This window comes from Lissotriton vulgaris, chromosome 7 (assembly GCF_964263255.1).
Source record: "Lissotriton vulgaris chromosome 7, aLisVul1.2, whole genome shotgun sequence".
In the NCBI taxonomy this organism is placed as follows: domain Eukaryota; kingdom Metazoa; phylum Chordata; class Amphibia; order Caudata; family Salamandridae; genus Lissotriton; species Lissotriton vulgaris.
Window position 1 is genome coordinate 1300112976 of NC_141695.1, and position 24966 is coordinate 1300137941.

Below are 24966 nucleotides of genomic sequence, written 5' to 3' on the forward strand. Positions count from 1 at the left end.
TAAACTAAATGGAATGGAATGATCAAGAAAAATTGCCTGTAGATCAGATATATTCAAGTATTTCCACCCCTCACCTTTTTGCTGTGTAAGTGATTCATTAAGTGTGGGTTTACTCAAACTTGAATCCCTAACCATTTGCATCTTGGTGTTCTAGATGATGCCTAGAAAGGTGAAATCGATGTGGTGTTGTTTTTGTTCCCCTTCACAGGTGATAGGGCTTATAAGCTTGGTCAGAACTGTTAAGATGAATGTTTGTTTTTATTTGGTTTGTACCTTTGCACCTCTGTGTATTAGCACAGACCAGCAACTCTATGGTTAAGAGAAATGCGCCCACCATAAAGACAAAGGGAGGCGTTCTGATGAACTAATAATAATAGGAAATGCATAAAGCCCCTGGTTACTCCATTCGGAGAGTCCCCACACTAGGATTTAATTCTCCAGTATGTTCTTAATGAATGAATTTGTATAGTGCTGGGCTCCTCCAAGAGTAGCTGGTGCCCGTGGCGTCACTAGGGGGGTGCAGGGGGTGCAGACCGCACCGGGTGTCACCCCCATCTGGGGTGACACCAATCTACTTAGTTAGCTGGCCACTAGTGCTGCTTTAGGGCAAGCCCACGCCACCAGGGTGCGCTGTGCGCAGTTGCGCACCTTCTTACAAAAAATTAAAATACTGTCTGCTACTACTGCAGTCAGTGCAGTGAGTGTGTGCACTCACTGCAGCAGCACACTGGTCGCCACGCACGCACGCACTAGATGCATCATGTGATGATACTGGTCACTGGTGCGATGCGGATGCGCGGCGTATACCCAGCAGTTTGTGGGTCCCAGGGCTGTCAATCTTTAGCGCTACCAATGACGGCCCTGGGACAGCCCCCGCGCGTGCCCACCAGGGAGGAGACTGCAGCGCAGGGGAGTGCGTGCGTCGTGCTACTAGAATAAAGAATTAATACCAACGACATCAGATCACACCACCATCTTCTGTTCTTTGATGTCGAGCGCCGTCGTGGTCTCCCCTTCAAATTTGGGACTCACTGACTTCTTCTTGCTGGGTCCAGACTCGGAGGCAGTCGGACGGAGTGAGAGAAATAATATCATTTATTTATAAATTAATATGAATCATGAACTAAGGTAAAATGTGGCTGTGCAGTGGCACACAAATGAATCAGATTCAGTACAAACAATGCTTTTTTCTTGGGCGCACATTCGCGCAAACGAAAACAAGGCCCTCTTCAGGCGGGTCTAGTGCACCAGGCTAAAGCTTTCTTCCTTCCTTGGGCAGTCACGATAGGCCTGGGGACTGCGGTAATGGCATTTTGTTTGCTTTTTGATACTTGCACAAGTGCCACCATTGCCTACGTAACGTTTGTTCTTGTGCTTGTGTGTCTACCATTTATTGCAGTATTATGCCTCTTCTAATTGTACTTTGTTTTCTCTCGAGCAGACTTCACTTTAAAATAGTTTATTGGGATTAGACACCTGGTGCAGAGATCTTTGTGTACCCAACAAATTCCAAAGCATTGTAGCTGTAAGATAACTTTGGTGGTGAATACACTTGCTGGCGAGATCTGTGTGCAGTCTAGTTACAGGCCTGGCTCATACAAAGTATAAAGAGTTAATGTCCCAGCTGCAAAGTGGAGCATGCACCATGCAGGTCACAGATTTGTATTTTACGTAGGAAGCTCAGCGAGCCTGGCCACTAATCCTATCTAATCTCCCTCTGACATCTGCAGCAGTAGCACTCATTCACACCTGAGGCGGAAGCCGGGTGATAGCCTGTAACAATTTTTGAACTGCACTGTATTTGCTAAATCTAATTTGCGCCGCATTTGTGTGTTTTTCAACTTGTCCTTTATTTTAAAACACATACTGCCTGATAAGCGCCTCACTCCTCTTGCTCACAGACGATTAAGGTCTGTGGCTGGAGACGCGCGATCAGCCCCCCACAGGTTTTAGGATCCAGAAACTACAAGTCCCAGCGCCCTTGCGCTCTTGAAGGGACTACAAAAGGAGGAGTCGCGCCTCGGTTGCGAGATTCCTCTTACGAACGGCGGCAGAAGCCTGGCCACTAATCCTATCTAATCTGCCTCTGACATCTGCAGCAGTAGCACTCATTCACACCTGAGGCGGAAGCCGGGTGATAGCCTGTAACAATTTTTAAACTGCACTGTATTTGCTAAATCTAATTTGCGCCGCATTTGTGTGTTTTTCAACTTGTCCTTTATTTTAAAACACATACCGCCTGATAAGCGCCTCACTCCTCTTGCTCACAGACGATTAAGGTCTGTGGTTGATGATGCGCGATCAGCCCCCCACAGGTTTTAGGATCCAGAAAGTACAAGTCCCAGCACCCTTGCGCTCTTGAAGGGACTACAAAAGGAGGAGTCGCGCCTCGGTTGCGAGATTCCTCTTACGAACGGCGGCAGAAGCCTGGCCACTAATCCTATCTAATCTGCCTCTGACATCTGCAGCAGTAGCACTCATTCACACCTGAGGCGGAAGCCGGGTGATAGCCTGTAACAATTTTTAAACTGCACTGTATTTGCTAAATCTAATTTGCGCCGCATTTGTGTGTTTTTCAACTTGTCCTTTATTTTAAAACACATACCGCCTGATAAGCGCCTCACTCCTCTTGCTCACAGACGATTAAGGTCTGTGGCTGGAGACGCGCGATCAGCCCCCCACAGGTTTTAGGATCCAGAAACTACAAGTCCCAGTGCCCTTGCGCTCTTGAAGGGACTACAAAAAGAGATGGTCATCAATTCGCGCAGCGAACGCGAGCAGCGAGCGCGCCGTAGCCGCGCCGGAGTCACGCCTGAGTCTAGCTCGTCTGCGCTCGTCCGCGCCGAGGCCGGGCCCAGGGCCACCCATAATACCCAGGTGATGCATTTTTCTAGTGATTTCATCTTGTCTTTGAACTCTAACTCCACCAACTGCTACCATTCTCCTAATGTCGACAAATGGGCTGGCTCCGTCTGCTGTATTTCATGTAAGAAATGCTTACAACCTTATGACCCTGCAGACAATTGTCGGTCAGCCAACTTCCTCAAAAGTGGGCTGATAAATGCCCGCTCCATGTGTTAAAATGCGCTTCACATATTTGACCTGATTAGTGAAAATGAACTGGACTGTTTATTTATAACAGAAACCTGGCTCCGGGATTGGTCCAATCCACACCTAGTTCATGCTGTCCCCCCCGGCTACGCTATCTGCAGACAAGACCGCGCAGAACAGCGTGGTGAGGGTCTAGCAATCATTTATAGAGATACCCTCAAATGCACCTTCGGAGAGCTTCCTGACATTGAAGAAGCCGAAAGTATGTTCTTTTGCATTCAAGTACATGATACTTTCACCTTTTCGGGAGCACTGCTCTACCGCCCCCCCCCGAAATCCCCTACAGTTTCTTACTAGTGTAGGGGAAGTACTGAGTGATATGACTCTTAGATACGCCAATTTTACTATACTGGGCGACCTCAACCTTCACTTAGATAATTTTACTGGTAATTATGCCTCCTGCTTTAAAGAAACCCTTCAAATCCTAGGACTGACACTTAAGACCTCTGGAGCAACCCACAAAGCTGGGCACTCCCTTGATTGCATTAGTTCTAATCTGGACACATTGGTGGTAAAAAATCCCTTACCTTTGATCTGGACTGATCACTACTTCATTGAATTCAATATAGAACTCACAAGAAGTCAAATTATGTCCAAGAGAATAGCAAATAAAGGAATCCCCTCACCCAACTGGGGCAAAATTATGAATCATCCAGATCTCATTAGCTGGGCCAATGATAGCAAACCCTCTTTATCAGGCAATACCTCCATAGATTATCAAAACTTTGTAGGTTGGATGACAGAGATCGGCAGTAAACTTAGACATTCACAAAAAACAAAACTTCCCTCAGTAAAACGTAAAAATTCTGCTCCTTGGTTTCTAGATACCCTAAAAGATCAATTGGCTGTAGTCAAAATGCTAGAACTTAAATGGAGACGAAACTATGATTTTGACTCCAAAGTTATCTATAAAACAGCTCGGAAATCGTATCACATCTCCATTAAAGTTGCTAAAACCAACTATTTCACCTCTCAAATTGAAGCAGCCAATAATAAACAAAAAGAATTTTTTAAAATCGTTAATACCTTCACGAAACCTAAAATAGCAACCCAAGAAATTCCTCCGTCCCAAACTTTATGTGACAGCATAGCCAATTACTTCACACACAAAATTGACACGCTCATTAATGATTTCCCTCATCCTTCAATAGTAGAACCTGATATTGAGACGGTATCTAACTCTCAACATCCCAGATGGGAAAAATTCAATCACATTAGTCTTGAAGATTCACTACAGGGAATCTCTGCACTTAAATCAGGTTCCCCTTCCGACCCCTGTCCCCTTACTTTTCTTAAATCTATAATACAGGAGGTCAATCCCTACATCAACGCTATCATCAATTCCTCTTTTCAATCAGGGGAGATCCCTGCCCAGTGGAAGGTAGCGACAGTGAAACCTTTACAGAAAAAGACATTACAAGACCCCACCATCTTATCTAATCTACGCCCCATCTCTCTTCTCCCTGCCATCTGCAAAATCACTGAAACTTATGCCAATAAACAACTGATGGCATTCCTTGAAAATAACGACATTCTCCATCCTTGTCAAGCAGGTTTCAGGACTCACCACTCTACTGAATCAGCACTCCTGTCATCTACCGAAACCATACGTGCTGCTTTGGATCAGGGCAAACTGTCTGTCCTGATCCTTTTAGATCTCTCTGCAGCATTTGACACGGTATACCACGCTATCCTTTTACATCGCCTTACCGATGCTGGCATAGCAGGAACCGTGTTCGAATGGTTTAAAAATTACCTTGCTCACAGGCGCCAGATTGTCAGGCTGGGCGATTTTTCTTCAGAAGAATAAATGATTAAAACAGGAGTTCCTCAGGGCTCTAGTCTAAGCCCTACCCTGTTTAACTTTTACATGGTTCCTCTACTAAAATTAAATACATCTTTCAACATTAGTACTGTCGCTTACGCTGACGACGCCCAGCTTGTTCTGACTCTCGATAAAAATCATTCCAACGCAGAGCAAGTACTTAAAGACTGTCTGTCAGCAACCTTCAAATGGATGTCTCTTAACCATCTAAAATGTAACTCATCTAAGACCGAGATTATTCCCTTTGGTCACAATAATTCCTTTTCGCCCCAAGATTGGTGGCCCGATAAAGCTGAACCCCCCCTAACACTATCACTGCTGCCCGAAATCTTGGCATAAAATTTAATAGTTCCCTCACTTTCAATCAGCAGGCTAAGGAAGTAGCAGGAACATGCTTCGGTATCATTAGAAGCCTGAGAACATTCTTCGACTTTCTCCCTCTGAGTGCCAGACGCACGGTAGCTGTAGCCCTCATAACATCAAGGTTGGACTATTGCAACAGCCTCTATGCAGGACTCAATAAAACTGCCCTGCATAAGCTTCAAATGGTCCAACATGCAGCTGCCAGACTGGTCCTCAGATTACCTAGGAAATCCTCAGCCTCTGCAGCCCTGAACACACTGCATTGGCTTCCGATACATAAGCGCATACTGTTCAAAGTTCTTACCATCACTTACAGAGCCTTTTACCATCATGGTCCACTCTATCTGCGCAAATATTTTAGACAATACACACCATTACGATCTCTTAGGTCCTCTAATGCGAACCTGCTGCATGTTCCCATGTTCAAAATGATAACAAAAGGAGGCAAATCCATTGCGGTCATTGGAGCGAAAGCCTGGAACAAGGCACCTCCTTGTCTGCGTCAAGCCACTACCGAACCTAAATTCAGAAAGCTTCTAAAGACTTGGATTTACTCATTGCCCAACTCTGAATGCATGAGGCTCCTAGGATACGCTGCGTAGCCAGGTGTAGTCTTCCTTTTCCATCTTTTCATACAACCTTTCTGTCTTTAAGGAATCTAAGCGCCAAGATACTCCTTGGAGTGGTAGTGCGCTATACAAGCATTTTTTCACTTCACTTCACTTCACTTCACTACTTTCATTGCAGACATTCTTGAGTGAGATCGGTCTCAGACTCTCAGGTTACCATCCTTGTAATATATACCATAATGAATTATGAACTAATTTTAAGGAATTGCATGCTAACTGCAAGGTATAAGTTTAGAAACAGTGCTTTTTGCTCAGTATCTCATTATTCAAATGTTTCACAAAAGTGTTCCTTTAGTAATAAAGACGCATTAGTAATTGCTTTTATACACTGTTATTAGTTCAATTACTCGTGTAGATAATGCATCTGGCATTCAGACAGTGGATGTGAAGCTCTTACATTCAGGGATTGGAAAATTCAAAACCTGCCTTCAGTCCCAGTTTATCTTTTAAGCACTTGTAACCTGCACACATGTCACTTTTTCCTCCTGTAATGCACCGTTTGCAACCTCATGTATTTTGTTTGCTCACAATTGTCACTTTTGCCTCTTGTAACTTAACGTTTGCTTTTGTAATTTGTTCACTTGTAATTTTCTCCTCATGTTTCATTACTGTTCCTATTGTGAAGCGCTCTGACGCCTTTGGGTAAAGTCTGCGCTATAAAAAAACGCATAAATAAATAGAAGACCCTGTCCAGCCCGCCCTTCCAGTCTCCTAGGCTAGTCCTGACCCGGGCGGTGCATTGTGCTTACAGTTGCACACGGCGGCTGCATGATTCATTGCTCAAGGCAGGGAGCAGGCCAGGCCTTTCCTTGAACTCGTCACTTCACTTGCAGGTGGTTCACTTCACAGTTAGTTCACTTAATACGTATACTATGAAGTGAACTGCTTTGGCTGAAATATGCCTGCTTTGCTGGCCGGTCTTCATCCTGCTGCCTTATTGTCCATCCTGGCAGTGGCAGCTTTTATGTCCCTGTACTTTTGGCTGTGGATTTGTGTTTCTGCTGACTTGTGATTTGTTATTTTGGTCATTCCCTCGGTTGGGGCCCTGCTTCTCTGGGTACACTGGCTGTGCCATTTCTCTTTTGGGTTTCTGGTCTGTTGGAGGTAAAATCAGCGTTATGGGGTTACCAGTTAGAAAATAGCGCATTCATGCTGCGCCTTTCAAGTGCCCACAAAGCGAAGAGAGGAACTAGATTTTAAAGTGAAAGAGACAGTTCTTAACTTCTTACAATCTTTTACCTCCGACCTTGTTGAATTACATTTTTCTTCTATGGCCTTTGTAAATATAGGAACTAAATTTACAAACGTTACTAAGGATTCTGTATGGTCCCGTTATTTGCCATCTGTGTCCACTGGCGGACTCGGAACGGAGGAGGTCCATGCGGTAAGTCGTGAGGGGGTGACTCCATGAGTGACACCATGAGTTACCCGTACCGGGAGACCCGTACCGGGAGACACCAACCCTAGTGACGCCACTCAGCATCAAAAGGCAGATACAGAGAAACAGAACCCAGCTGGTAATCAAAAATATCCTAAAGTCTAAAGAGGTATGTTTTCAGTGCTTTTTAAAAACATACTTCCTCTATCGTTATTCACAAATTCCCAGAAAGCTTGTTCCACATGCCCGCAGCCAGGACCGTAAAAGAGGAACCCTCTCTCTGCTGCTATTTAAAGCAGACACTGTTAAGGCCCCAGCCTCACTGGCGCGAAGCAGTCTCCCTCATCTGTGGGCCTTAATCCTTTCATTGTGATATGAAGAACCCTTGCTATAGAGGGCTTGGTATGTCAGAGTTAACGCTTTAAACATTATTTGCATATGCACTGGAGGCCAATGAAGCTTCTTGCGGTAAAGCGATACAGATCAGTGCTTAGGTCGCTTGTTGAATCGGCGGGCCGACATATTTTGCACCACATGTAAACACTGGATTAAATACTCTGGTATATCCAGTTATAAACCATTAACATAGTCTGTCCACAATAGTATCAAAGTCATATCTTTTGTGACCTGCGCTTCCTGAGGGATCAGGTGGAGACATTTCCTGAATAGGTGAAGAATCCAGAGACAAGATTTTACAACCAATCAAATCTGGGCATTAAAGGAAACATGCGCATTGAACGCAGCGCCCAGGTTTCGTGCCACCTCCGTAGGGGATGGTGGAGAAGGAACATTATTTGGCCATGCCCCTCTTCATCCCAAGAGGGGATTTGTCCCAAACAGAAGGACCTCGGTCTTGTCTGGGTTGCACTGAAGTTTGTTCTTCCTTAGCCAGTCCAGTAGTTCCTTAAAAAAAGAGCAAACAACTCTTTAGTGCTAGCTGAATCCCCTTCATAGGTTAGCAGGAGCTATGTATCCTTTGCAAAAGAAATAATTTTAATGCCGAACGATTCGACCAAATAAGCCAGACAGGGCAGATAAGTGTTGAAAAGGGTAGGGCTCAGAGCAGATCCCTGAGGCACCCCATGTCTCTACTGTTTGGCTTTGGGAGGGTATGGTTTCATCCATACTACCTGTTCTCTTTCCTCCAGATAAGGATCCCTACCAACCAAGTACTAAGTCTGCCACACAGAGATATTCCAGTCTTTTTAGCAAGATACTTTGGTCTACTGTGTCAAATACTGCTGACAGGTCCCAACAGCAACCGGGCGCCGCAGAAGGATTACAGGTCCAAGGAGGAACCAGATCGACAGTTTCGGTCTTTTTCTCTGCCAGGCGACCCAAGGAGGCTTTGAACAGCTAAATACTGTCAAAGCGAGAGGGAATCCCCTTCTCACCCATATAGCACCTTAGTGCGTGCTACACATAAAATCCAAAAACACTCACTGTAAATTATTTTTATAACCCCACACATACTCACTTGGTCCTGAGGAAAGCCTGTTTCAAATTAAGAAAGGCCAGGCTGAAACATGTAGACCACACAGGACACTGGAGGTCATAATCCATACTCCACCGTGTCCGTTTGCCTTTTTAACGTGCCAACAGATACCCAGTTTTATTAAAATAGTTTTTACCCTCGGGTGCTGGGATTTTTGTATGGCTTTTTAATCTTCACCTTCATACTCACCACATTGCACACTCAGTAATTATACCAGCTCCGCAGTAATCTGGCGTCGAAGCACACCCGGGGCACGTTAGGTGCCACTGTGGTGGGCCCGATGATGAAGCATGCCACCAACTAGGTTGGTGGGTGAGGGCTTTCGAATAAAACCTACTGATTTCCCTTGACATACGTACTCCATTGAGTCTTACCTGTATAAACCTAGCTAGTCTTTCTTGATTTTTGAGGTCCCAACAGCACCCATGCCACGTTAAGAACAGCATCCAAAGTAATCTTAATCGATTCAGTGATTTCTAGCAATTCTGTCTCGATGCTTTGTTGAGTGCGAAAGCTGGATTGTGATGGGTGTAGCACCTTATTATCGGCCAAAAACTGAGAGAGCTGGTGGTATACTAATTTATCTAAGAATTTGCCAGCTGCAGGCAATAAGGAGACCAGCCGAAAATTAGCTGGCACTTCTGGGCCTGAATTGGCCTTTTTAAGAACAGGGACAACAGTTGCTGTCTTCCAGGAGCCAGGGCTAACCCACAACTGATATGAAACAAAGAATAGTTCCTGATAAATCAGCGCAATATTATCAGCAACAGCCACCAAAATATGAGGTGGGAATGGATCCTCAGGTGATCCTGATTTTTAGGTAGCAAACTGCTTCTTCAGGGTCCTCTATTGTAGGTGGTACAAAGAGTGTCAACTTAGTTTCAGCTGATGGGTCTGTAATGTCACTGGGTTCTGAGGCATTAACCTGTAAATTAGGACTCCCAAATTTAGCCTGGATTTTAAAGATCTTATCTTCGAAAAAGTCACTTAGTCCTGTGCATAGAGTTTCAGTGGAGCTTTTCTTTCAGGGTCAACAAAACTGGAGACAATTTTAAAAATCTCCTTGTCATCATTGTTGGTCTCTCAAAAGCATTGAGTATAGAAAGAGCAACATGCTTTTTTATATGTCTATTGTACGTATTAAGGGCCCGTTTATAACATACTTTGTCATCCTCCAGATAGTGGCGATACCACACTCTCGCTAGCTTTTTACAAGCAGCTCTGTCCAGGAACTGCTCCTGGGAGAACCATTGGGCAGAGTGAGCCTTGCATCCCTTCCTAGTGGTCCTCATTGGTACTACAGAATCATCCACTTTCAGGAGCCAGTTTGAAATCACTCCATCTCTCTCATTCACCTTAAGTGAAAGGGACATAAAGTGCCTGCTCTCCCCCTTTAAACATGGCTAAATTGGCTTACGCCTGATTGACACATTTATCTTGCAGATACGTCCCTAGGATATGATATAGAAAATGCACCCATAGCCTGGAAATTTAACGCCAACCTGTGGATTGCAGTACCTATTGTCGGGGTAGGCCTTCAAAACATTACTCTGGGCCTACTCTGTGTAGCCTGACTTCAGCAGCCTAAAAATCTGCTTTCAACCCAGTCAAAATAACCCTTTTTGACAGGCAAGAAACCCAGTTTTTATATAGCAATAACTCACCCTTAAGCCCACCTTGTTGCCTATAAGGTAGGATGCCTGATATTCAAAAGTGGAACATGTGCAAAATTACATTTGGAATGCTTCTCCAGTGACTAAGCCCCTAAAGCCATTTTCACAGGCAGGGCTGTAGCCAAAAATCACAGAGTTGCAGCTTGAAAATGTCAAAGTACCAATTATAAACTTTAATCTGTGACTTTTGACAGGAACCGGCTGCAAAAGCCATTCAAATGCTCTTTTTAATATGTATTAAACATTTATTAAAATCCCTATTCATTTGTGAAGTCACATTTTTAATAAACATGTAGGAAACATAACTTTTAGGATGGTACCGTTTCCCTGCCTAAAGCTCCTGGAGGCTAATTTACATTAGCTCTCCAGCAGTTGTCAATCAAGTGCTTTACCTTAATGAGGTGTTAAGACTGCCCCTGAGTATGAGAATGTGTTTTTCTTCCCTGCCAGGAAGATCAATTCTGGTGGACCCAGGAACTTAATTTCAAAGGAATCTGCCCTATCACAAGTAAATGTCAGAGGACACCTAGAAAGGGCCCAGCCTTTCCTCCCTATTCAGGCTAGCACAAAACCCTGTGGAAGGAAAGCTACCCCCAAAACTAGTTTTGTGTGCCCATAGAGGCGGGGACTGCTCATTACCCTGACCACTCCTCCGAGTAAGCACATTGGGTCTGCACAGGGAGGAAGAGTTTTCTCATCCTGGATTTTGGGAAGAGGGTGCACTGTGAGATTTTCTGCAGTAGAGCAACCAGGAACTGCTGCAGAAGTGGGAAGGGTTGCTCCTGGGAACTTTTACCCAATTGGTTTTGGAAGAGCCTGGAGTCACCCTACCCACTAGCTGGTGGCAAGCATAAGTGCAGTACCCCAAGGCACCATCTTAAAACACTTTTTGGACCTGCAGTAAATCAGGATAGGACTGGGCCCGCTCTCTATGAACTGAGAGCAGCTCTCGCAGACTGCACCTGCTCCTTCTTGTTCCAGGACATAGAAGTGGACTCCAAGGGTCAGTCTGCGTACCTCTTGTGTGGCTACTTGGTTACAGTAAGATGCTCAATGATTTTCCCTGAAGTGCCCAGCTGAACACTGACCAGTGGCAACTGAACCTGGACTGGACATTACTTTTGGCCTCTGCCTGACACCCTGAGAGTTTCAAAGTGCCCTCCATGAGGTCTTGGGGGCCTTAGAAGTGTACTCTTATGTTTGTTTGGGCACCGGAAAAAAGTTTGTAAACTTTTGAAAACATTTCCTGTAGAACTGCAGAACTTCAGCAGGACCTGCCAGAAAAAGTATCCGACTGGCAGTTCCACAATGTCAGTTTGAATTTCAGCTTTGTCCAGCTCAAGGAAATGTGTTCTGCAAAAATGATCAAGTTCCATTCTGCATTGGGACTTAGAAGAAATTTGATCATTTTCCCTTACAAAAATAACCAAGTTCCTTTCTGAAGTGGGATGCAAAAAATGTTTTGAACATTTTGGCACACACACTTTTACCAGGAGTGATCCACTTGCTGTATCTAACCGGGCTCCAATGAACTTGGCCTTAAATCATGTCTAGGTCCAGGGCTACTGCTTCCATGGACTATCATTGGCGCTTGGTGCATTTTGGGGATATTTGTACTTAAATCTTAAAAAATGTATATATCTCCAGTTTCCCTTATTGTTTTTTTGTCATCGTGGTGGCATGTTGTTTATTAAAGTTTACTCTATTTTTCGAATTTGCTTTGGGCTTTTAATCGCTTGGTGTTTTGACTTTGTTACATTTTTAGGTACTGCATAAATACTTTACATATTGCCCTAAGTTAAGCCTGTCTGCATTGCCCAGTAGAGGCAGTCCCCAGCCCACTGTCCTTGTCATATTCCTGATGTAAAGCAGGGTTTTAGCATTTTATTTTTGCCTCTTTACTATAATGTTGTTTGGTGTGACCATAGTTTGGATTTCAATAAAGTTGTCTTTCACTGTTTCCTGGATAAGGCTTTTTCTGCTGGTGTCTTTGAATGAAAAATCATTCTTCTCTCCACACCAACCGTGCCACTTCTTATGCCCTTGCTTGTGCTCTTTGAAGCCAAATAAATGATAGGGCTTTTACTGAGGCAATGCTAATACGTAAACTACTGACCATTAAAGCAGTGGTGTAACACAAAAGGATGGAGCTCCCTGTAGAATGTGATGTGGGGTCCTGAGTCTCACATATCCCACAGATATTCATTGACCTCAGGCTAAACTGGCCCATCTTGAAGGGTTGGCTGGCCCCTGAAGGGTTGGGAGCCACCATGTGCCACATTGCTGGTCTGTTGATGTAATGCTGCTTTTGATAGTGCTAATGGACAAATAGACATTAATGACTGCTAACTTTTAATTGTATATAGCCAAGTGTTGAATCAAACCCCTTTGAATAGTCTGTTCCTGACCCCCGCCTACCAATGATGCCAGAGTGCAGTCCCATACTGCAAGCCTAGCCTTGCATCCGTGACAGCATTGTTGTTGCATTTCAAGGTATTGTTGTGGGTTTGTGCGGTCACTGTGACCTTCTCCACCTCAACATGTGGGCGTTCATTGCCACTCGAGAGCAATTTCATTTCACTCTGATTTTTGTTTTCCATCAGTGCCGCCAGAAGCAGTAGACATCCACCTTGGCTTATCCCTTGCTGCACAGCTCTCCCCGGGCCGCCTGCTGGTGAGTTATGTTATGTCATGTCATGTTATGCTATGCTATGTTATATTATGTTAGTTTTATAATTTGTGATAACATTTCTCTAAAAAGACTAATCTTAACATTCTAGCCCCCCACTGCAAATACATGAAAGTTCATCACATTGTAAATATTGAGTAACAGACTTACACAATTAGTTTTCCATTTTGCATGTACAAAACTGTTGGTTTTTCCAATGCATCTTTCACCCTGTGAAAAGTGTCTTTGGAACAATAGCGACAACATGCATCAAAAATACCTGAACTAGAAGCAGCATTAAACAAGCATCTACAATGCAATAGGTCTCACATTTACGAGATTTTGAGCTATTGGCATTGTAAATGACAATAGCTTAAAATCTTGCAAATGCGAGAACTTTTGCATTGCAAATATTTTTTGTTTACGAGCACTCCATGCTGCGCTTTCATGTTAATAGAGGAAATTCCCCTTTCGTTAGATGAGCCGCAGCTAAAGAAAGGGGCGCAGCTGCCATTAAAGTGAAAGTAAGGCATGGGGCGCTTTTAGAAAAAAAAGTTTTGTTTGTCAAGTTGACAAACAAATGCTTTTTTTTTGTAACACCATAACCACATTTTCACTTTAATGGCATACGCAACCTTTCTTTAAACGCACCTCATCTAAAGAAAGAGGCATGGCCTTTATTAAGTGAAAGTACGGTTTTGGGTGCCTGTAAACAATAACAAAATAAAGTGAATAAATTGTAAAAAAAAGCCACGTTTGGCACCTCAAACAAACCAAAGACACGGCTCCACTGCGGCGTGCTATAAAATAAATAAATAAAGCATTAGGAGGGAACGTATCTTGCCTGCAACAGCAGGCAGGTGAAAACAATTTAGGGAAATTGTGCTCGAAGCCTGTAATTAAAACCCACCGAGTAACAACACATTTAAGAGTGCCAGCCCTTATGGGAGGTTACAAGAGTAGACAAGGCGGTACTAAGGAGCCTATTGACCAATGAAAAGACACAGTTTACAACGGACAATGACGCAAGCCAATGAAAAATATGTGTGGAGCTTCAAGTCCATACCTGAACACAGCATGCCTCACAGAGTAGCTCATGTGCTGGCCAGGCTCGACCTAAAAAGGACATAAGAAGAGGGAGAAACAGGTGTCACTTCAGAGATCAGGCTAATCAAGAAAGCACACTGGGAAAAATGTTCCTATAAAATGCTTGCATTGGCACAATGTAGAAGTTCTTCCTCCTCTTCCAATTAACGTCCACACACAGAAGGATGGGTTTTCCTGATGAATTAACCCCCCCACGCTTGTGATGGAACCGTTCCGTCACGCCCCTTGGGTGGGCTGTGCTGGTGACAGAACGGTTCCGTCACGGCCCGCTCGCCGCACCTGTGGGGCGCTGATTTCGCGCCTGTGTGGCACGTTCTCTTGAGCGGGCGGGGCCGTGATGGAACCGTTCCGTCACAAGCACAGCTCACCCGAGGGGCGTGACGGAGCGGTTCCGTCCCGAGCGCGGTAGTGCCGCTCGGCCTTCCCCGCCCCTCAGCACTGCGGTGGAATAGCTGCCGCAGTGAAAGGGTGAATTCAGACACTACAGTTTTCCTTTATGCATGAAGGTGGGGGCAGAAGACTTCTAGCAAGACTCTCTACAAGGGTACATAGACATGGCATGAACAGCTCCAAAGGAGGGACATATGGGTCATGGCACATGGCCACTATGTTTGTGATGGACAGCAGGTTCAACATCTCTGTGCAGTGAAAGCCAACACCCCAGTTACAGTTGGCAAGAATTTTTAACAGTCTCTAAATTAATGTTCACAGACATTCCCGATGAGCCCTGTGATTTGTAAGGGTCTGTCTTGGAAGAAAAAACGAGTTTATGCCTGAGCTTGGGCCCTACCACCAGAATGACAGGAGAGTTGGCTACTGGAGTTTCATATCCCACATGTCTTCTCACTAAGGGGTCTTCAGACAAATCATTCTCAATGGAGCTAGGATCTTAAAATGGGGAAACATGTGTTACTCTCCTCCAAATGCCACAGCTGTCATGACAAAGAAATCCTATTTACAAAACACCCATCAATGCATTCCTCTCTCTACTCAATGAGATTCATGTTTCCAACCTAATGTTTGGAACGCTATTAGTTCTTCAGTAAGCCACATTTAAAAAAAAAAATCAACACAAAGGACAATACATCAGCAGTTCAGAGCAGGGACCATCTCCGTAACTCATAGCCTGAAACCATCCGCCATTTGTAAAGACAAGCATTTTAATAAAGAAATTAAAATCTTGATCTGTTATTCGATACTTCATTCCTCTTGTAAATAAACAGAAGAGTCCAAAGCCACTCAGGGAAGTGACAAGAGCATTGATGGCCACTAGTGATCACGACAACTGTGCAGCTCGGTACTAAATGAAAATACTCGCAGCACAAGACAGTGGCTGCTCATCAACTTTGAACATAATGAGATCCGATGTTTCAAGAAAAGGTCATCATTCCAGCCCCACACAGTAGACTGCTTTCATTAACACATGGCTTGCTTCTCACAACTACCTACAAAGCTACGTAGCTTCTGGAGTATGTCTGTTTTCCCTGCAGGAATACAAGTGTTTATGTTGGAAGACAGCAGACAAATATCTTCTCTGTTGATTTTAACTTTGAGCAGTATTGTGAAGGAAATATTTCGAAGTTAGTAGCATCTTATGTTTCTGAAAAATGGTAAATGGATGAGTAAAGTTTCCACTCCATCTCTAAAGGATGGTGCAAATAGACAAAGGAAGAATAAAGAGGAATTTGGGAAATTAATCCCTAGGTATTTACACTTGGACTCATAAGGATTTTTGGACATACAGCAGCGAGTCTCATTTACCGGACACCCATGAAAGAATAATATTGTTAATGCAATATCAGCAAGTGCTAACACATGCATTCTGGTCACTATTGTGAAAAACACATCTCATTATAAGTATTGGATATCCATCCACCATTTGCTGAACACCAACATTCTTTGCTTGTACATACCCCATTTTGATTTCGGCTAGAATCTGGCCCTATGCCTTCTGAAAAATAATAGGACTTCTATGCAAAGTTGTGTCATGTACTTATAAAAAAAGGGAAGTTTTGAAAAACACAAACTATACTAAATTATATTTTTAAGGAGGAAATATTGCAGTGCTGCTCTCTAACAGTATAAATACTATACAGTAGCATGGTCAGCAGTCCCTCACTTTTAAAATTTTAATTCCAATATAGCAGAAAAGAAACAGCAACAAATTTGATTAACAGTTTGATTCCTAATAACACTCAACATTATATATTGAGTTGCTCAAAAGTATATGATAAAAACAAGGCGTTGTGCCTAAAAGCATGTACCTTTTTTAGATAGCTCGAGAAAAAGCATCAAGATGAGAGTGTTTGGATTGAAAAATCAAGTGAGGCGACAAAATTAAACAAAGCCTCAAAATAAACAGCATTAAAAAAAATACAAATAAATCATTGTCCCTGGCCTGCTTTTGTCGATTCCTTTGGTGATGTAGTTGTTCTGCTGTTTGCTACATTAAAATCCAAAGCTTAAGTAGGGTAAGCGTGTAACTGTAGCTGATGTTTACTTTCAGCTGTTGGTGTGTATAAGAAAACTCTAAATGGATGATTGTCTTATAGTGGAAGTGATGTTCCTGTCACAGACCAGGGCACAGACAGATGCACCGAACAACAAGTATAAGATACTCCATCTTACTACTAACTCCCATATAGCAAAGATGCCGCTCAATTAAAATATACTTATACAACAAATATGTGCTGATGCTTTTGTTATACTATAGTTGTGGGTCTGGAAAATACTAAACAGTACAGTGGTGTTAGACCTGACATTATTGGCGTGAGTCTCCCTTCCATTTTTGAGTGCTTGCCTCCTTTGTTTTGATATGTTTTTGCTGGTTATATGTTTTGGGCACTGTGCCACTGCTAATCAGTGCCACAGTGCAAGTGCTCCCTATGTTAAATTAATGCACTGATTAGTGATTCCATGATTGGGTTATTTGATCTACTGTCAGACCTTAGTACAGTGCACCATGTGTGCCCAGGGCTTGTAAATCAATTGCTGCTGGTGGGCTTGCAGCACTGGTTGTGCCTCCCACAGAAGCAGCTTGTAAAGTGTGTCTCAAGGCTTGCCATTGCAAGGCCTGTGTGCAGTCTGTGACTGCCATGTCGACTTGGCCAGTGCCACCACTTACCTGTCCCTAAACCTTCCCTTTGCTTCATATTAGACACCCCTATGGTAGGCCCAAGGGCAGGGTGCGTTGTAAGTATAAGGTAGGACATGCCCTGATGTGTGTAGCATGTCCTAATAGTGAATTACAGCCATGTTTGTTTTTCACTATTGAAGGCTACCTGTTCCCCATAGGCCAGAATAGGCAGTTAGCTTATTACATTCTTATAATCCTAACTGAGTCAGGGAACATGGTAGAAATTCGAATTTAGAATGCCTGAATTCAGAATAATAAAATACATCTTTTAGTAAAGTTGTTTTTAATATTCTGTGTTTGAAAATATCACTTTTAGAAAGTAGGTATTTTCTTGTCTAACTATCCAGGCCTGCCTCTGCTAAGTTGTGTATTCCTTTTCTGGGTTTGTGAGTGACAGGGCTGGGGGATTCCGGGAGACAGGCTGGGGCAGCCCAGTGGTAAATAGAGAGATCTGCATCTAGATGGGAGGGAGGAGTTGCACCTGGGACCTGAATAGGGATGGGCCTTCCCTCTACAATGCTGGCTCCACCCCCTGTGGCTTGTCTGATCTCTCTGCCCTGCACTGTGAAAGGAGAGAAGGAATCTTGTCAACAAAGTGCTCCAGAGCTGTACCTTCCTTCCCCTGTGCTGGCTTCACCTCCTGTGGGGCGGCTGATGTCTCTGCCCTGCACAGTGAATAGAAGGAAGGAATCATGTAAACAAAGTGCTCAGGAACTGGTTTGGACTAGGCAGGGGCCCCTCTGCCTTCAGAGAACAAAGGATTTTGGTGTATGAATATTGGGACCCTGATCCCAAGAAATTAGATTACTTTTGGAACAAGAACCTTTTCTGCCAAGGAGAAGAACCAAGGAATCTGCAAGAGTTTGGACTACCCCTCTGCCAGTGTGCTGTTTGCTGGGTTGGCCTGCAGTGGTTGCTTCATTGCCAAGGGAAAGGAGAGGGAACTTTTTAAGGACTTTCATCATCTACAGAATATTCTCCAAGGTCTTGAACTGTGCTTACCTCCTGCTGAAGTCTCAGGGACAAAAGACTTCACCTCCAGCTCCCCCTGTGAATCTCCTTACTGGGAATTCTATCTACAGACATTTGCGTGTCGCTGGGAGCTGGAATCACGACGCATCGAGAGGAAGCGTGTTGCCGCCGCAGCTGAGATCGTCGCATCGCCAGAGAAGCGTGCCGCTGCTGAATCTCCCTGGAAGCGTGTGTTCATCGAAGCTGCCTGCTGTCGCATCAGCGAAGCGTGACGCCATCGAGAGAGTCGCCATCGCATAAACCGGAGAAGCGTGTCGCAGGGCCTGTCGCGGCTCCAAAGTACAGAGTCGTCGCAAGGCTGCCAGGACGTCATTGCATCGTCATTGCATCGCTGCGTCAAGGGCGCCATCTTCTCGCATCCCAACCAGATCATCGCATCGCATCAAGGCGCCATCTTGCGCACCGCAATGGGCCCGCAGGCCGAGAATCTATGCATCTTTCTGCCCCGGTAAGGCTCATGACGCATCCCCTACTCTGCGTAAGCATTGAGGCAGGACGCAACCATTCCCCCGGATCATGGAACCGACACATATCCCCTTTTGCGAGGCTTTTGTTTACTTTGCGTTACGCATCCAGGACTTTGTTGAGAACTTTGTCGCATTTACCATCAACTTGAACTAAGCAACATTTATAATCTTTAAGTCAACTTTTAGTATAGGATTGTGGATTTTTGTCGTTTGTGGTCTTGTGTTAAGTCTATATAAAGAATACCTATGTATTTAGCCGCGGAAGCAGCTAATACAGATCGCAAGGGTTTTTGTTCTTGAAGTCCTAAATTATAATCTTTCCGTAATTAGAAGGCACCCAGCAACTCCACCCTTTGATCTATCACTTTGATTCTATTTAAATTGAACTGGCATTAATTTGGGCACCACACTCAGACATCTGATGGAAAGACTTCAGGGTCTTTGAAATGCTGTGGCCCGTGTACCGACCAAGAGTCTCTTGCTTTCTTTCTCTCTCATGTTTTAGGTGCTGACGCAGTTAGGTTGTCTTTTTGGAAGGGAAACTCATGCAGTTCAGAGAATTGTTTCTTTTTCAGGAAGCCTTCTATAACAAAAACCCAGCTTGGTGGCAGGCTTTGTGCTTTGCCCACATGAACTGGCAGATGGTACATGTTAGCGTCATTTAACACTTTTTGGGCGATCATCCTATCAGGCAACCGATCTGTGGGCGCACTCTTCCTTCTGCTCAGAACCCCACTTTCAGTTCGTAAACTGCTAAAGACGCGGCTATTTAACTGATAAGCATTCATGGCCTGTTCACTTCGTGGTTAGGGCTGTTAACTGTAATGCCAAGATACCACTTTTTCGTGAACAGTGCACTTTAAAAAACATTTATTCTCTACAAAACATTACCATATAATGCATACCACACAGCCTGCATAGATGCATACAAACACACACACACACACACCCACACACACCCACACACACCCACACACACACCAACCCCCCAAACATTACTGACACCAAAGAAAGGGCCCTATTTACAAACCACATTTTGTGGAACAGGGAGTATTACTGGACTAGTGCTACTCCTGTATTCAAAATGCTATTCGGTACATTCAGGCAGAGACATCGGCCTTTCCTGTCAATTTGGTGTGGAAATCTCCATTACAGTGACAGGGAGCTCTGTACTTGTAAGCCTGCATTTTAGTAGCAAATGTCAAACGGACAATGGAGAGTTGGGGAACATTGAGGAATACTACAAACACCCACCCACAAATGGCTACGCAAATTGCTATTCACAAACAAACATTTGAACATTACTGTAGCTCTAAAGGTGATAAAAAAGTAGTAAATATACCTGAGCCCTCCCCTTGGAGTAGAGCAAGAACTACATATGGCCACTCAAATGCTCACAGGCTCCCATAGAAAATAATAAATGCAGGGGCATCCTATAGAAAATTATATAATTAAATTAACAAAAACGTATTAATTCACTGATAAATCAAAAGGTTACAGGGATGTTATAGTTAAGTGAAAATGTCAGTTAAAACATAATGTTTTAAATGAAAAAGCACTGAAATTCAACTGTTATAGTTATCTCAAGAAACTACAAGTTGTGACCTAAGGTAACTATGACTTGCACCCCCCACCATGCACCGTGTTGTTATCAATGATCTAATTTCAGATGTGGCAGTGATGTTATCAATGATGTCATAGAATCTGTCATGAGGGACTTAATAATATGTGAAGTAAATAGCAGTGCAAGCCAAGGATGCAAGTTATAGTTACTCTAGGGCACAAGTTATAGCTACTATAGTTAGTTAAATAAATTACTATTTAATTTTTCAGTTAATTTCATTGCATTGTTAATGATGTATGGAACTTCATATCCTCATTGAGCACTAGGCCTAACTTCCATGAGCAGTGCACCCCTGCGGTACAGGGTCCATGGCTCTGTGCAGTGAGGGTTAAGCATACAGCCTTTGAGCCCAACCCACTTCCGCCAACCATCCCCTCTGTGAATGTCTTTCAATGATACCCAGCGGGGTTTGGGTGCAGGGCCTGTGGCCAGGTCTTATGCCAAATCCGCTGCTAGGCAGCAGCCAGCCTTGCAGCACCCAGCCTTTGACCTTTGTCTCAGTTTATAAATGAGGAAACAGCAGCTAAAAGGCCAGGACCACCAGTGGGTCAGGCTCTCCTTCAGCCAACACCATTTCCATCTTCTTATGTTCCTATGCAGACAGTAAAAAGTATAAAGATGAAAGTTGGCTAAGGTTATCTAGTTATCTTTTTCTATTATTACCTCCTCTGTCACAAATTAGAGTCCTGGGTTGGTGGATGTGTGTGCAAAACCCTATCAGTCCATGAAGAGGTGGTGATCAAAAACGGGAATATAGAGGAAGATTTCCCCCAGCCTCCTGTGTTGAAAATATACCCTTTCCTGACACCCAATGATGATGTCATTCAGTCGCTATTCCTTGATTGTCTCCCACTGGAATTTCATGCTTGCAAAGTACTGCTGGCAGGAAAATACAAGAATTGAAGTGGTGGAGCAGAAGTCATGACTGTTTACAGAGAGGAGGTCTCCCCTTGTGGTAAAGCGACTAATTGCAACCCCTTTCTACTTATGGGGTACACCAAGTTATTCTAACTGTAATAAAGGGAAACTGGAGACCTGGCTTCAGCATTGGTGAGGTGAAAGGGGTGGGTCTAGCTGGTGTAGTAGTCAACTCACTATCTATATGAACTGAGACAAAGAGGTCTGAACTGAAATGAGGAGATTATTGTTAAGTAATTGAGCCAATTTCGTTCAAATCAGAGAACAAGCCTAAGTCAGATGTGTGCATGCATGTCTTTGTTTGTATGCTTCTGTATTTTTTTTCATGAATCTTAGTGTACCACTAATATGACTGCTCAGTAGCATAGCAAGGATGCTGTGGGTCCAGGTGCAAGCAAGAAAAACCACCACTTTTACTAATGTTAAGGTAGGAAAATAAAATAAATAAATATTAAGGTGCAATGACCCTTTGTGCCACTGGTTAGGATATTCTCTACCATCACAAAACACCTGCAGCACTGACCCGTAATCCTATAGTACAAATGATGGTACAGACCTGGAACCATGGCCATACAATTCTGCGTAGCTCAGCCCAACTACATTTAATGACTCCCATGGAATAATGCTGGCATCCAGGCGGGCTGCCACCCGATATTATGGAGAGTTTGTGAAACGGCTGGGATCTTGACTTCCGCAATGTTATACAGGATGGCAAGCTGAAATCCTTCCCCTCCCTATAAGTGGAATTCTGCTTGCCGGCATCACAGACGTGCTGCCACACCCAACTACATCACTGCTTACATGGCACTCTCGAACCCAGACCATGGCAGGTCTCCCCTTCTCCCATGCATCACTATTTGACGACCTGGGGAACATATAAGGGAGTGATGTCAGGCATCTATAATTTGATAATCCAACATCTCCAATCACAACCACTACATATACACCTCTGCACACACTGGAAGCACATCTTACATGTTCAGTACACAGATGAAGACTGGAGGGAGGTGATGACTGATCTGGGCAGTGGTACACGGGAAGCGCAAAAGAAATCCTGCCTCTTCAAAATGGTGCAACAATGGTATTGGACCCCTTAAAAACTTTCAGCCTCTGGCCTGCTCCACCATACCCTCTGCTGGAGATGTGCTCTGCCGGACTGCAACATCATGCATATCACATGGGATTGTCTGGGCATCTCCCGCCTCTAGGCTTGTATAGGAGCTGCCCTGGACCTCTTGATTACTTCCCTCCCCCCTGCTGAAAACCCTGATTATATTACACAATTTTGCTGACATCCCTTACCTCTCGATGCATGCCAGACAGTTACTTTCGACAGCCTTGACCACAGCGAAGTGGCGAACAATCCCTTAGCCCACCCATGATGAGCGGCTGACCAAGATGTATAAAGTGGCATCCTACGAAAGGGTAGGTTACCAGCTCTAAGACAAGGGAGAGACGTTTGAACGAAGCTGGTCCCCCTTCTTGAACCTGGGAGAGGACACACTACAGTGCTGAGTGATAGTGTTGCCCTTGACCCGCTTGACCATGTGGCGATGAGCAGCTCTTGTTTCTCCCCCTTCTCGGATGTCCTGGAACTCACTGTTCCATGCTACATAGCTCTTTTTTTACACTCATTTTCATGATCCCATAGGCCTCCCTTGTCTCCACCCTACTCTGCATGCTCTTTCTTATTCATTCTGGCCACCTCCCCCTCTGGGAGACCTCCGTTGGGATGCATGGGTCCCCCATTGCCTGTCCTCATTCTAAAAGCCCACATCCTTGTGACCTGCATCATGTGAGAGGCATCACTGTCGGAAAGCGTATTCTCCTCGGGTATTGCACTCGGGACGTCCTGACCTCCCTTGACCAGTGAGTTGTTATAGCTTACTTTCTACCTTTGATTATGTCTTCTTGCCTGCTCTGGTTCATCCTTTGGTGTTGAATTGTTGTGGTACCTCTTGCCCTCTAACCCCTGGGACATCTGGTGTGTGGTCCAATTTTAGCATGAGGTAGATTTTCTACTCCCTGCCATTTCTATTTCTCTATCCCCGACTTTATGCATTGTATATTGCACTAAGCAGGTGTACTGTGAATTCTGGAATTTTGGCTTTCTGGATACGTTATTGTACTGCTGACATATTTCACTATAAATTTGATTACAAAAAATAGGTTCAATGAGCTCTTTGGGCCTCTGGGCCTTGCCTCTGCACCTGCTTCTCCAATAGCCTCTACTCCCCTTGGTCTACTTGAGGCCATTTCATAGAGCTGAGTTTCATTTAGCTGCTGGCTGTTATGTGATTCTTCAGTTCATTTATTCTGGTTCTGCTGCAAGGCATGGGGTCACAGGCTCCCTTTCCATGCTCTCCCTCCGAGGTTCCCAAGGAACCAAGGGATAGTTTAGAGATGCTGAGAGCAGAGAGACAAGAGAATCACGCACAAGTGCACAGAGGGGGCACGGCTGAGGACGGGGAGATCACATGAAGCTGGTGTCTGGTATCCCATGGCTCCGGTCCCAGCTTTTGAGGCTTCAACATCGTCTTTTAGTATTGGCCAGGCTCCTGGTGAAAGTAGCCTTCAGCAGCAGAAGTGTCTCAGTGCAGCCACAAGCAGTTCTATAAGCAGTAATTTTCAGTACTGGTAGCACTACTAGGCAGGTTCTTCCGACCCACCGGTGCTGCAGTTTTTGTACCCGACTGGACTGGAGGACAAGAGGCAAGCAAGCGGCCCAGTGTGGAGTGCAGCAAAAAACATCCCACCTTGAGGGAGTAGGTCCAGAGAGGCAGACTGGCATCCATCAATTTGCGGCTTGCTGGTTAGAGCTTTAGGCTGCTGGCTCCTCTAGTGGCATGAAGGTGGCCTGCATTAGGTTGGTACGGTTTGTGCCTTTTAGGAGAGTCTGCTCATTGCACGCTCACCCACATGCCTGCAAGCTTGTTCATCTGCTCATTTGCGGTTCTGCTGCTCCTGTACTGTCTCACTGCCTTGCTGCCCCGCAGCGAGCTGTGCCCTACTTGCCTTCTTTTCTGGAAGTGTTTGGAGGTAGCTTGGCTGCTCCATAGTTGGGCTTGTTTGCTGGTGAAAAATAGGAGGAAGTACATCTACACAAGAGTGAAGAAGCCACCTTGATCAAGAGGAGTTGTTAATGGTAGCGTGGTACAACACTAGTGTGCCGCTCCAAAGATTAGAACCCAGGTAATGCAGAGGTGGCTGCCCTAGGTATTGGTGCAGCTTGCTTCCCCTGGTGAACTCCCCAGCATCCCACCTCCAGTAGTGAGAGCCAGAGCCCTAACGGCACAGAAAAAACACTGACATGGGATCAATGATAAAGTGAATAAATAAGCCAAAACCGATTCTGGCAACCACTTGTGAGAAATCCCAGGACAGGCAATCAGAACTCGCAGCCACCTTTTGTTATGGATCCCTTCAAGAAAAAAGAAAAGAAAAACAGTTAAAAAGTCTTTAAGGAAATGAGCACTAATGCTATGTGAAAAATAACCTGTGCACAAAACAGTGCCCTCCTAACACCAAACATCCTTAAGA

General features: G+C 44.5%; 1 protein-coding gene across 1 annotated transcript in view; it reads left to right on the top strand.

Annotated features, from left to right (window-relative positions):
* Positions 1-24966, top strand: part of LOC147703538 (integrin alpha-M-like) — a 509428-nt gene that overhangs the window by 126512 nt on the left and 357950 nt on the right. The window contains exon 4 of the mRNA XM_086931904.1: positions 13078-13148. Within this exon, the coding sequence (XP_086788030.1) occupies positions 13078-13148 (71 nt within the window). The remainder of the gene's footprint in view (positions 1-13077; positions 13149-24966) is intronic.